This window comes from Gopherus evgoodei, chromosome 1 (genome assembly GCF_007399415.2).
Source record: "Gopherus evgoodei ecotype Sinaloan lineage chromosome 1, rGopEvg1_v1.p, whole genome shotgun sequence".
NCBI classification, from domain to species: Eukaryota; Metazoa; Chordata; order Testudines; family Testudinidae; genus Gopherus; species Gopherus evgoodei.
Window position 1 is genome coordinate 195,784,265 of NC_044322.1, and position 14,331 is coordinate 195,798,595.

General features: G+C 41.5%; 1 protein-coding gene across 1 annotated transcript; it reads right to left on the minus strand.

The window, feature by feature from the left end:
• Positions 1–352: 352 nt before the first annotated feature.
• On the minus strand, positions 353–14,106 carry LOC115646528 (OX-2 membrane glycoprotein-like). Its single transcript, XM_030552463.1, has 5 exons — positions 14,037–14,106; positions 12,169–12,504; positions 4,330–4,635; positions 3,643–3,788; positions 353–692 (listed from the first exon to the last, which is right to left on the minus strand). The coding sequence occupies exons 1-5, from the start codon at positions 14,083–14,085 to the stop codon at positions 588–590; spliced, it is 942 nt and encodes a 313-aa protein (XP_030408323.1). The 5' UTR covers positions 14,086–14,106; the 3' UTR covers positions 353–587.
• Between the last annotated feature and the right edge of the window lie 225 nt (positions 14,107–14,331).

A 14,331-nucleotide genomic window follows, 5' to 3' on the forward strand; every position in this document is an offset into this window, starting at 1 on the left:
CCCATGTCTTACAGAAGCTTATTATAGGGGTCATTCTAGTGGTTGCTGCTCTGCTGGCTCCTCTCAGTGTTCTTTCTCTATCACTGTATTTGCAGCACCTCTCAGAGGATAACCCACTGCAAAGTTAATTCATGCTTTATCTATTCCCTCTTGCAGATAATTCACAACTCCCAGCATCATAAAATCCAGCACCGCCCTCCATGCCTCGAAGAAACAGCCTTGGGGCTCGTGGTATTAGAAGCAACAACAAAAAGACCCATAATACATAGACGTCAGAAAATACAAAACGGCATTTTATTGTGCAAATCTACAAAACTATAATTTAACAATCTCACATAAATACCTACTGCATTCTATATACAACTACCCTTATTGGCTCATTTATTCAAACATAAATAGATGTTACAAAATATTTTGTGGGGTTTTGGTTGTTTTTTTTTGTATAAAACATGGCAAGTTGCACGTAATGTGATTCATGCGGCAGTCTGAGATGTTACAAGTACAGCTAGACATCAGTTTCACACATCCAAATCCAGCACTGTTTTCATTTCACCATTGTTAGGCAAAGTTCTTCCAACACTAGGTGTTCATCTGTCCAAGAGGGCTTTTAAGGGAGGAAGCTTGTCAGGGCCTTGTTTATCATTTTTTGTGCACTGTCCATGCCTCATGTCCTTGGTGCATATGGGAAGAACCTGGAAGAAGAGAAAAACATGGCTTTTTAAAAAAAATGTGAATGATTTTAGTGCTGGAGCAAGGCGCAAGGCTGACTGTCTTGTGTGCTGATGGACTGCTTCTGCCTGTACCAGAGACGGAGGACAAGGTTCTCTTGCATGGCTCCACCAATGGGACTCCAGAGATTAGAGCAGTTCAGCCTCCACAAATGATCTTTAATCTTAGCCTCTTTGCACAGTGCTGCTTTCTCTACAATGTTGTGCTGTTGCTAAAAGTATTTTCCAGCAGTGGTTCCCCTGATCTTGTACTGAAAACTGTTTAAGGACCATACTGTAAATCAAACTAAACCATTTCCATTTTTGTTTCTCAAAACACTACTTCCACCAAGATCGGCATCATAGACGGGTGGAAACGGATGGAGTCAGATCTGGATGATCTCTGGAAAGTCACTTAACTTTTTCTGTGCCTCAATTTCCCTACCTGAAATTGGAATTAATGATATTCATCCCTCTTTTCAAAATGCTTAGATATAAAAATGAATGGTAATAGGCAAGAACTAAGTAACAGTGTAAGGCATGCACAAAAGGAAGTGCTATGATTTTCCATTGATAGTGAAATTTGCACAGTGGTTGAATTTTTGGACCTCCCTTCCCATACCTCTCTCTGCCACATGCACACAAATAGATAGGGTAATTTCTAGGTCTTCCCTACCCTGGCTTCTGTAGAGGGGCAGCTATTTTAATCTGAGCCCTATTTCCTGCAGATCTCTGAGTCATCTTCTGCTCTGCATTACAGGTGTATGTGGGAAGTTTATGGTTTCAAGAGTTCTAAAACATTTATTGCCTGAATATAAAATGGTTCAAAGTATTAGAAATATGTGGCCATAGAAACACAGTTTCAGTTGTTGTTTTACTCCATGTTAGGACAAGCCATGGACACAGAGCCCTGTAAAGGAGCAGAAAGGCTTAAGCCACGTGGCTTACTGTTATTAGGCTATTTAATCAAGTTGTTCAGCCATGTTAAACTGTTTTTGAGTCATTTTAGTTTAAGCCCTGTTCCCTACAGACCCCCGAGTCTCCCTCTGCTCTGTATTACAGGTGCCTGTACTATCAGGATCAGAAGAACCCTGTGCCTTTGAAGAATGAAGCTTGAGTCTGGCTGTGTTAAAGCAGCATTCAGGGCCGTCCTTAGGATTTATGGGGCCCTACGCAGTATTATTAAACTGGTGCCCCTATGCCGGATGGCAGCCCAAGCTCACAGCCTGGTGGGGAAGGGGGAGGAGGGACTTGACAGCAAAGGATAATGAGATGCCCGGCCTGCCTCATGGTGGCAGAGAGTCACAGTTCCCCGCAGAGAATTCCATGCCCTCTCCCTCATGCAGAATGACATGAAGAAAGTACCTAATTAAAAGCACTAAAATTTGGGAATAAAAAATGTCAGTCACAGGTTTTTTGATATGCCCTGAAGTTTGTCAGAGATTTATTTGCAAAAACTTCATAGTAAGGGTGAGTCAGCTGTCCTGCTGAATACAACATTACATATAATGGAATACATGATGCAGCTCTTCTCTGTTTTACATTTTCTTAATCAGTATTTGTAAACTGAATTTATATTTTAAATGTATTCAAATCTTAAGCCAGCATTCCAGATTACTACATATTTAACTCACTGAAACAAAGACATTCTTTTAAATTAATCAAAGAGGTTTAGTGTGTTCATAACAATGTTCATTGCTTTTAGAAAAAGGGAACAGTAATTTACTTTGTGTGATCTCCATAACAAGAGACATGGTTATGAAATTTCACCAACTTTAAAAAAATATGTTTCCAAAGATTTTAGGTATAACAAGGATTTTGTCTTACTAAGGTACTGATTTTGCTGGAGAGTTCTTTTAAAACTAGTTCGTCGGATAGTCAGAAGTAAAGAAAGGGAAACTCTTTGTCCAGCTATCTGGAAGGGAAGGACTGTTGTCCCTTTAAGGGCTCTCTTTAGTGGGGAGTGAGGGGAGAGGTGGTGAAGGGATGGACAGAAAGGACACAGGAAGTCTTGGAAGCACTTTTTTTTTTTAACTATAGTAATTAAAATGTGTATTTTAGATAAGGGAGGTCTTTTGAAGGATTTATTTAAAAAACTGTATGTCTGAAGATCCACACCTTTAAGGCTAAAGATGATTGTGCATCTAAAACTCTATGCAAGCATTTTTTAGAAATGTGATTTTATAATCTTCACCAGCTCACTAATGAAATATTTTTAAAGCAAATTTTAAACTAAGGTCCTGTAGACTGACATGTCTGTGTAATATTACATTAATGCACAACTGTTTTTGTCAGTAAAGTCAGAAACTGACAGTATAAAAATTTATTTGGGCATAAGCTTTCGTGGACATCTGATGAAATGGGTTCTAGTCCACAAAAGCTTATGCCCAAATAATTTGTTAGTCTTTGAGGTGACACAAGGACTCCCTTGTTTTTGCTGATACATACTAACAGGACTACCACTCTGAAACCTGTCAGTATATACCTTGGGGTTGGCAAATGCCTGTTAAATGGCTTTATTACCCCTTGAATGTCTCTTTAACAGTTTCAATGTTGTGCTAATAGGTCTGGCAGGCTGGAGGTTTTTTCACTTTTAACTACTAGATTCCCTCCCAAGGAAGACTCACCAGGCTAGAGCAGCCATCTGTGGGAGCCTGCAGGAAGGGTCAGAACAGGGATAGGAAAACAAGAGGGTGGACACTAAGACCCAGTGGTGCCCCACATTTTCAGGTGCCCTACGCAGCTGCCTATGTTGCCTATGCCTAAGGACGGCCCTGGCAGCATTGTCATATTCTCAAACAAGATTAAACAGGAATCACAAAACACTAAGAAGCCAGTTTGACAATTGTTTAAAGTCTGGGTCCAGTGTGTAGCAGCTATGGATGTATTTATGAGCACAGACTAGCCCCTGGAGAGGTATTTTGGGAAGACTCACCCAACATAGGTCAGCTTTGTTTCTATCCATTTGGTGGTGTCGCTTCCAGCAGATGAACAAGATACAGAAGCAGATGCACAAGAGCCCCAAGGGAATCAAAGCAACCAATACGTAGATTGTTACAGTGTCGACTGCTGCTGATTGGCCTGTAGGGAAATCAGCAAGCCTTTAATATGGGCTGCCTCTGAATAACTATCTATCTGTCAGATACTCTTTCACCAGTCTCCAAGGCAAAGAAGGAAAAGGAAAGGCTATGGGTACAGGGGTCTGACAGAGAAGGGAGAGGGGCCATATGCAGCAGCATATATGAGGGGCATTTCCTAACAAAATTCCTTTCACCTGGGCCTCATGCACTGTTTATATACACAACAGTTTGTGCCTAAGGTTTTTGTGGGGGCCATTTTATTTCTGTGGCCTGGTGTTAGGTAAGCATCAGCACCAATCACTCTTCTCTCTCTCCCAGGTGTACCAGACCCACCTCCCAACTTCTCTCAGCTGACTCAAAGGTCCTTGTCCTCTCTCCGTCCTGCACCAAGAGCTCCATCCGTCTCTTCCACCTTTTCTGGGGGCACTTCCCTTTCCTCTGCCCTGGGCTCCCCTCTTTTGAACTGCCTCTTTCTCTTCTCCCTCCTGTATCAGAGGACACAGCTTCCTTTTTCCTCTTCCCCACACCAAGCTCACACTCACCCTGGACCTGCCCATCCTTGGACAGAGTCAGCGTCACGTTTAGGAGTGGATGTTGGATCACACAGCCAGCTAGGTTCTCCCAGTGAATTCTGGAGGGGACGTGTGTGAAATTGCTGATAACAGTCACAGTCTGGTCTGAGTGATTGATGAGATACTGTCCTGGCTCCTCCTGAAGGTGATGGGACAAGTTCCAGCTGATCATTGGAGCTGGTTTCCCTGTTACTGAGCAGCTTATTTCCAGCACCTTCTCCTCACCATTTTCTGGACTGGACACAAGCTTGGCCTCCAGGCTGGGCTCCGATATTGCTGTTAAGCACAAGAAGGAAAACCCATTATTAACACTTGCAGCTCTCTCGCTATGGTAGCTTAGTGAGCATGCTTGGGCAAAGAGGAACTTGGTGCCTGTGTCTGCTGTTGACTGAAGAGAACAAGCACGGCATTTGGTTTTACTGCTCAGTGCTGTCTATCGTCTCAACCTGACAGAGCCCAGCATGAGACACATGGACTTTCAAAATGTCAGATAACAATGCCAAAATGAAGTAGCCTTGAAGGCACAGGGTCTGCGCTATGCCATAGCTTTTAAACAATCCCTTAGAGAAACCCCTTCAGTGCCCCAGACTCCCTGGGAGATCCCACTCTTTCTTAAGGGTATCCCACACAGTCTCAATGGCTCCAAGACTGAGGGTTGGTCCACACAAGGAAAGTTAGGTCAGTCCAACTCCATTGCTCCAGTGTGTGAAAAATTCACACCTCTGAGAGACATAATTAAACTAAGCTAAGCCCCAGTGTAGATAGCCTTTCAGAGTGGCGGATTTACTACAGAAAGGAAAACCCCTTTCCGTCACTGTATTCTGTGTACACTACAGCTCTATAGCTGCGTTGCTCCAGCTGTGCCACTGTGTGGTTTCTAGTGTAGACATAGCCTGAGCCTCTGGGCTCCAGCACGCCTGTTTCACACTGTGAGCTCTGCTTCACAAGTCCAATTGAGATAGTCTCTGAAGAGGAGTCTTTTTGCCCTCTTCTGAGATCAATGCACCTCAGCTTGTATTTGCAGTGATCTCAGGCAGCCTTTCCAAAACAGAGTAGGGTTTGTTAGCCAGCTGGAACACAGCGTTACCAGGTCTGTCTCTGTCTCTCTGTCTCACAGGTAAGAGTTTCTATCCACATTTTTTCCTGTATCCTCAACTAATATGGGCTGGTTTCAGCCTGTCCTTTAATGACCCATTCAGACCACCCCAGACAGTTAGGTGTTAGAGTTAGAGTTGATAAAAAGCAGCAGGTGCTGTCCAGGGGAAGAAAGAAATCAAATGTAGCTCTAAAACTAGTGACCATCTCCACTCAGTCAGATTTCTATTTATTTTCTGTTTAATTTTTTAAGGGGAATTACTGCTAGATGAAAGATTCTGAAGCTCTCAGCCCTGCAGCTGAAGTTCTCTGTTTATACAGAAGTAGTGCAAGCTTCCCTACACAGATAACTTCCAATCAATGTATGATAACATTTACTGCATATTTATGTGGTCGTGTATGTGGAGCTGATCAGTGTATGTTATTAATGTGCACGTACATTTTTTTCCCCATTTCTTTTACATGACATTTAGGGTGTGTTTATATTTAGAGATTATTATTATTAAGGACAAGATTTACAAAAATGGGTTCCTGAAGTTAGGTGGCTAAATATGGATTTAGAAACCTAAGTGGCTTGGTTTTCACCAGCACTGAGTGAGCATGCAGCAGCTCCCACTAACTTCAACAGGAGCTGATGAGTGCTCAGCACTTGGAAAAACCAATTCACTTATTCCGATTCCCCCGTCCTGCCAAGACTTATGCGGGCACATAACTTCACACGTGAATAGTGCCACAACGTTCAGTGTGACCACTCATGTAAGTGATGCATCTGTGCAGGGTTAGAGCCTAAATATGGGATTAGGAGCCCAAATGTAGGCACTTATTTTTGAAAATCTTGACCAGAGTATTATGTAATTGCAGCTACAGCAGCTCTAATTTAATTTGAATCAGAGCTAAGAGTTTTGCTGTGATGAATGAGTATATTATGTGGGCAATGCAACTTTTTTGCTGTGATGAACTATTCATTACCTAACTTCGAAGTGCTGTGCTTGAGAGTGACGTGATCAATAACTTCATTGGTACAGTTGCTAATGATGACAATTTTTAAACAAACATTTTTATTTTTGGAAATTCCCAGGTTCATGAGTGCTTTATAAACCATTGCTTTCTCTTGCACAGGTAAATGACGATATTATTCTTAAAAAATCATATCCATGGAACAGACAAGAAATTAACTTAAAGGAAAAAGTGTGGGATCAGCCAAGATTATACTGGCTCCTGCCAATACCCGTCCCATTCAATATGCACCTGATAAGACTGGATGAATTTTCCAAGCCATAGTGGTAGGAGGGCAAAACTAGGACATCATGTGGCAATCTTAATAATGGAAAGGCTACAGCCACTCCATATTGAGTTAGAGACAGAGACATTCTGGAACGGAACACTAAGCTGATCCTATTTTTTAATCTTATGTCTCTATCCCTACAATGAATTTCACGTAAATTAGATTCTATGACATGAGTAGTTTTTCCAAGTCGTACTTAATTTATTTACTGTGGTTGTGCTTGCTCATGAGACTTCACCATCAGCTTCTCACTTCCCCGCATCACTGATCAAGAGAGGGACCGTCACATTACCCAACTGATAGTGCTGATAAATTACAATAGCGTTTTTCTTAAAACTGCAGTGTCAGAGCCAATGGGGATTTCAGCTGGAACTTCTCAAAGTCTCCCATGTAAGTCTGGAAATCGAAGGGCTCAGTCTCACAAAGAGCATTCTGTTTCGGTTCACAAATAACTCTTTGAACTTCTTCTTTTTTTCACAGGGTACATAAAAATAACAGCTTTCAACTACCTCCGCCCACTGCATCGGCTTCAAATACTGGATTGTGACATCCAGAAACAGTGAAGCAAAACCTACACAGATCACATGGGCCAATGTTTCCTGCAGTGTTCCACTGGGAGGGCTTTAGTGGAGCATCAGCAAAGACTCATTTACAAGAATGTATAATAATACACAGCACTTATATGGCACCTCCCATTTCAAATCATTTTGCCAAGTCAGGTAGGTGTGACTGTCTTCAGCTCACAGAGCAGTCACTGAGGCACAGAGCTTGCCTAAAGTCACATACATCTACACAGCAGCAAAATAAGGTTGCAGCAAGTTTCAGAGCCTCAGGTTGTGGACTCAGACTCGCGTTACGGCGCTACAAATAGCTGCCTAGACATTATGGCTCAGGCTGGAGCTCAAGCTCTGGTGCCCCAGGAAGGGGAAGAGAAGTCTGCATGGTCAGTTTTAGTGCCGTAGCGCGAACTTGAGTCTGTAGAGCCAGGCTCGGAGACTTGCCGGCACAGATATGAGTAAATGGTAGGTAAATAGAACTATTATCCCAAATCTCATTTCCTTCCAATTCTGACTAGACCATCCTCTGTCTACCCATATTAGACCAAAGAGCGATCATCACAGAAGACCTATACAGCTGATCTCACCAAGTCCCTGCCTAATTACCTCTCCAACTCCAATATACAGAGGATGAAAAATGTTTCATTCATCTTTACTAACACTTGATAACTTTGGTTCTATTTAACTTTTGTGTCTGTTATTAAATAATAAATAGGACACTTAGATATAAAGAATACGATCTACTCTAAGGGCTTGTCCCTGATCCCACTGAAGTCCCTGAAAGTTTTGCAACTGACTTCAAATGAGAGGAGGACTGGGTCTTATTTAAGGCCTTACAATTGTATGTAGCAGCTGTAGACATGAATTGGGAGTGCCTCTGCCATTGACTCACTGCATGGCCTTTAGCAAGTAACTCAATTTCTTTGCGCCTCACTTTCTCCATCTATGAAATAGGGATAGTACTTATCTGCCGTTCTTTGAGATCTTAATTTATGTGTAAGCTATTTATAGCATATCTAAATACATGTGAACAAATTCCTAAACGATTCTGTAAACTGGCCAATCTTGATTCTCCCTAAACTAGCCACTAGTTAACAATTGTTTCTCTCCCTCAGATTTAATCTTCAGCAACTTCTATTTACTCTTCTTTAGTACTATTTTGTAGATCTTTAATTCTGAAGGAGTTTATGTAATAAAAAACATGTTGGAGAGGATGCTCAGAGGTTTTCTAAACTAAACTGGTGTCTCCTACACACTACCTTTTCCACAAGGTTTCTCCCTTCTGTTTTAGCATCGCAGCTTTGAAATTCCCACCTGAAAACCTATCCATTCCCCCGTATCTATGCTTCCTGCATGTATGGTATACACCACCTGATTTGACTTCACTTCCCTTAAACAGGTAGAAAGAAATTACGGTGGCAACACGGGAAATAATGCATATATGAAATATAGAGGTAATCACTAGAAGGTAAACTCCCTTGTAATCTCCACCAACCCCTCCAGGGCAAGTAAACTGACAATTTCAGTGCAAGCTGGGATCCATAAATTGATTTGCACCTTGCTGTGAGTGACTGAGGGTTTCAGAAAGCCTTTGGGTCTATTCTCATATCATGTCTCTAGAGAGTAGGAATACTCTGCCTGCCCCCCCACAGACCTTATAAAACATGTTAACCTCCAAAATACTTGCAATGAAAATAAATACATAAATCAGGGCTTTAAGTAGTTTTGAGACAGAGGCAAATGAATTATGCAAAATGAGGTGCCAGTGCTGGGGACACTCAGCACAGACTAAAGATTTGTAATCTATTTGGACAGAGAGCGCAAAATAATTTTTGAGCATAGCGCTGGATATGAAACAAGGGGAAAAGATCTTAGGATATGATTTGGAATCCATCCAAGTGCTAAATCTTATTTTATATATTTCAGAAAAGGTATGTTTGCCTTATGTATTAAACAGTGATAAGATTCTTGTGTGTATGATCCATCAATAACTAACATCCCTGATAAGGAGACGACTTACAGTCCTAGTCAAGCACCTAGAAAGTTTAAACATTTAAAACAAACCATTTCCTGGCCTGTTCCTGGCTGGAATTATTAAATGTTCTTGTAAACCGCCCGGACAATAGCCAGTATTTGCCAGCCCTAGTTCAGTGGCCCTATGAACATAACTAGAGTCTTTTCCAACATCTTTTTTAATGCAGTCACCTTCTGGTTTAGCCTCAAACCCGTCTTCCTTCACAGGGTGGGCAAGTGAGTGATATAGAATAAGATTTACTCTGTGAGGGTGAATTCCCACCAACCAGGATAACACAATCTCTACTTCTATTTTTTAAATTAGAAGTTGTTATCTCACCCTACAGGGAGGGATAGCTCAGTGGTTTGAGCATTGGCTTGCTAAACCCAGGGTTGGAGTCCAGTCCTTGAGGGGACCATCATAGGGATCTGGGGCAAAAATCTGTCTTGGGATTGGTCCTGCTTTGAGCAGGGGGTTGGACTAGATGACTTCCTGAGGTCCCTTCCAACCCTGCTATTCTAGGATTCGATATCTAAGTAGTTTATAAACTCTATTGGATACTAAAAGCTCCTCAGAAATGCAGCTCTCTCTGTAGCAGATGATGGTAACCATAAGGTTTACATACAGGAGTGAGAGAAGAGAAAGAATTTTGGCCACTGGTATCAGGACAAATCCCTGCTCTTATCAAGAACGCCTTGGGATCTTAACACCCACATAGATCAGTCAGGACCTGGGCTTGTACAGTTTCATCTGAAAGACCCACATGCAGTAAACCATACAGAATTCAGTCCATTCACTGGAGAACAAAGAGTCAAGTTAATGTATTTCGGATCTGATTCAGCAGTTCCACCCATCAAAGCCATCATTTACATGGGAGCAGAATTCCCCTTTTCTGTACTTGAATGCAACCTCTGGCCCTCAGACTGTGTCTCTCAGGGCCGGCTCCAGGCACCAGCTAAAGAAGCAGGTGCTCGGGGCGGCCAGTATAAAGGGGCAGAACTCTGCCCACTATTGTGGCGGCACGTCCAGGTCTTCAGCGGCAAGTCCCTCAGTCCTTCTCTTCCTCGAAGTGCCAAAGTGCCGCCAAAGAGGAAGTGAGGGAGTGAAGGACCCACCACTGAACTGCTGCTGAAGAGTGGAGCAGTGCGATTGTGCTGCCCCGGCCTTTTTTTTTTTGGCTGCGTGGGGCAGCAGAAAACCTGGAGCCGGCCCTAGTGTCTCTCCCACATTTGCTGGAATGTATCCTCTGACTAAGTTCTCAGTACAAAAACCTTAGCTTTTAGTTAATGTGGGGAAAAGGAAATGTGGGATTCCAGTAAGAATGAGACATGTGATTATCCCCAAACTATAATTAACATTTGGCACCCACGTAATGAAGAGATCTCTAGTCACTTCCTGATATAAAAGTTTTCTCAGTTACACAATCATAAAATTAAGATTTTAAAGGGATATTAACTCTCATGGTTCACAAACCAACCACTAAGTGCTTGTGGGGAGGTTTCTCCTAACCCAAACTCATATTATGATGTAATTGTTACATATATGGATTTTATACCTTCTTCTGAAGCATCTGCTCCCAGCTACCATGGAAGGGCTATTGGTCTCATTCCATATGGCAGGACTTACCATTATCCATTTTAACTAGCATTGTTTAATTTATTTATAACAACCCTTCACCATTTATATAAAAGTAGTAGTATAATGTTAAAAATAAAGACATCTTGCTCATATGAGACCAAACAACAACATTCAGCCAGTAGATTTTTGTTCAAAAGTAGAACATAACCACCAGATAATGCTCAGAAACTGCAAACACTAATGCTTGCCAATTAGAGAAGTGAACAATGGTGAGGTTTCACTATATACATTATGACCTAAACCACAGAAACAAATGCTCCCGAGAACACGTGCATTAACAGAAAATAAATACTTTTCAAAAGGAGAAGTTTGCTAACTGGCAGATCAGAGCAACATAGAATATAGGGTTGAGTGTTCTGGAGACTTTGGAGAAAATCTCCCCTAGTTTGAATGGTAAGAGAAAAGACTTGCATGGGCAGGGTCTCCATTCCTGAGTTTACAGGATAAATAGAAAAGATATTTGTGCACAATTAATGGTATCCTGTTGCAAACAATCCAGTAATTTTTAAAAGCACATCTCCCTCCCTACTACCTAAAACATTAAAATTGGTTCCTTCCCATAATTTGTCTCTTTGGGTTCAGGAATTAATCATGGGTCCACTTGTTTCCTTCCCACCAGAAAGATGAAAGCCTTTCTTCCCAGCCCCTTCTACTCCTCCACACTTTTTCTTCCTTTAGTTTTCCAGAGAGTTTCAGTAAAAAAAAAAAAAAAAACCTTTACAAATCTATATCTTTTGTTTTGACTGTCTAAACAAAACCTGTTTTTTCAGTTCAAAATGACTGTGTCAAAATTTCCTTTTGTTTTAGTAAAAGCAATCAAATACATTTTAAAATGGTCAAATTTTAAACAAAACATTTACATGTTGTCAAAACTAAACCTTTTGTTTGACCCCAAATGAACTGTTGTTTTTACTTTACAATTTGCTAAAATAAATAAATAAATAAATATTTTTTGGTTTAACTCCAAATGTTTTGGTTTGGGGTTTGTTTGTTTTTTTAATTGCCAGTGAATTGAAAAAAATCCACTATTCACACAGCTCTGCTCACCACTGCTTCCCTATCAGAGGTAAAAACCAATGAGGAAGGGAAAATTAGGTCACTTTCCCACCGAGAAAGAAAGAGATTAACCAACCAGTGCTGCCACTAAAGACAATCACAAACAATGAACAGCTGGAGTTTCTGAAAGGTCAAAGCCCAGCCTTATGATGATGAAGTCTTACCGTAAACCTTGAGGCATGTCCTGCCTGTAATGGATCCCATGGGAAATGTGTTGAAAATACATCTGTAACAGCCTTCGTCCTGCAGAGTGACTGCATGAACAGTAATGGCAGAGACCGTCAGCTCGCTCTGGGTGAAGTTCACACGGCTGCTATAGTTACCCAGGATTCTGTGGCCATTAATCCTGCTGTAGGTTGCTATGTTGCCTTTGCCTTCTCCATTCTCCTTCTGCCAGGTGACTTGCAGCACTTCATGATCCATGACAAGCTGGCAGTGGAAAGTAACCTTTTCTCCAGTCTTGGATGATTGGACCTTCCTATGAACTACCTGCAGTGAGCCTGTGGGCAGACCGGACACATAATTTTGAGATTCCCTTCCATCCACTCATGGCACATACTAAACAGAGATTTCATTATTTACTAAGGCAACACCCCTCTGCAACTTCTGAGTGAGAATACTTAGCATGCTTTGCCTTCAGACCTTCCATAAAGACAGTCTCTGTGAATCACACTGGGACATTAAACTTCACCATGACGCATAAAGCAACTCTCCCAGCCCATTCAATCCTTGGCCTGTCTGCTAAAGTTTCCAGCAAGAAAGCCAGTTCAGATCAAAAGAACAAGGGCAATTACATTGTTTGTGATGAGGACATTTGTCTGCTTGATCTGTACCAAAGACTCACACAACACTTACTCTTAAGCTAATGAGCAGCTCCACTATATTAATGATTTCTGGACCCTATGGACATCTGTCCAATTGGAAGGTTATTAATGAAGTCCAAGCCCCACGCCTTGCCCTTAACACATACTTTGACATCCCCCACATACACATCTATCAGAGACCAGAAAGGTTAGGTCAAGTCAGACTGATGTTTAGAGTGAATGCTTCAATTATAACTTATTTTCCAACCACAGTACATGGACCACTAGCCACTTGCAGAGCCCTTTCTGATGGCTCATAGAATAAAATGTTCTGAGAATCAATATTGGTGACTTATCAGCTAGAAGGGAACATGCCCATGAAAACCTCTCTCTCTAAGCCAGAGAATCATGAGATTGAAGCTCTCCATGAAAATTATTGTCCTTCTTCTCTTTAAATGAAATGCCATTAAGGCGACAAGTGAGAGATTTCCAGTCTTAATCTTTCACTCAACATCAATTTTCTCACACAGCCAACGTTAACATTACTTGGTTGGTTTACAACAGTATGTGGACTGTACACCAACATGTGAAGAAAGATGCCAGCAATGACAGGCACAGCATTGAAAATAGTGTTTTATACATTAACTGTGGCTTCAGCATGAGATACTACGTATAGCGTTCTTGAAGAGGTAGAAGGTTGTCCCACAATACGATGTGGCTATATTTCCTTCACACAGGGTGGTATGGCAAGGATCGAGTAGCCTGTATGTCAGTCATTACAGATGACCCCATCCTGACCAGAAGGAATCCATTTACACTCCATAACCAAAAATCTCTGTCATAATGTAAGCTGAAAGCAAGTCACAGCTTAGGCAGCTCATTTGCTTTATTGTAGTTTGTAAATAAATATGTACACAAGCCTATGGATACATTCCTTTTAAATCAAACTAGAGACGCTATCCATAAATTAGAAACATGAATAATACAGTGGCAGTAGAGAAAGCATTATCAAGCTCATTTCAGCTTCTATCAAGGTCACGTCACCAAGCACAATACAAATGTGTCTGGCCAGAAGTGTTATATCATTGATGGTGTTAATCAAGGGGTGGCAAATGAGGAGCAAGGGCTTCTGCAAAGATCTTATAAGAGCTGCACATCACCAGGTTAGCAGGATGTTTGGTCAACAAAGTTTCACATACAATTTTAGGCAAAGAATAGAAAAAATTTACCTGCTGCCATTGCCCAGATCCAAGAAAAGAAAATGCATGTGAACATCATCTCAGCTGTGAGATCAACCAGATGAGCAGGCAACAGAAGGCATTCAGTTCTGAACTTCCCTTTTTATACTCCCTTTAGGGACATGCCAGACGTCATCTACTGTAAGTTATATAATTAGGCTCTGCCCCTCCATGATACCAATACATTGCCTTCTGCAGAGAGCTGTGAGAAATTCCCACTGAAACCTGGATATATTGATGACTACTGCTGCTTTGTAATTCAGAAAAACAAGTATTGGCAGCTAAT

Coding starts and splice junctions, on each gene's coding strand:
- LOC115646528 (XM_030552463.1), bottom strand. CDS start 14,085: ATGATGTTCACATGCATTTTCTTTTCTTGGATCTGGGCAATGGCAGCA. Junction 12,505..14,036: donor GATCTGGGCAATGGCAGCAG/GTAAATTTTTTC, acceptor GTCTGCCCACAG/GCTCACTGCAGGTAGTTCAT. Junction 4,636..12,168: donor GACATGCCTCAAGGTTTACG/GTAAGACTTCAT, acceptor TGTGCTTAACAG/CAATATCGGAGCCCAGCCTG.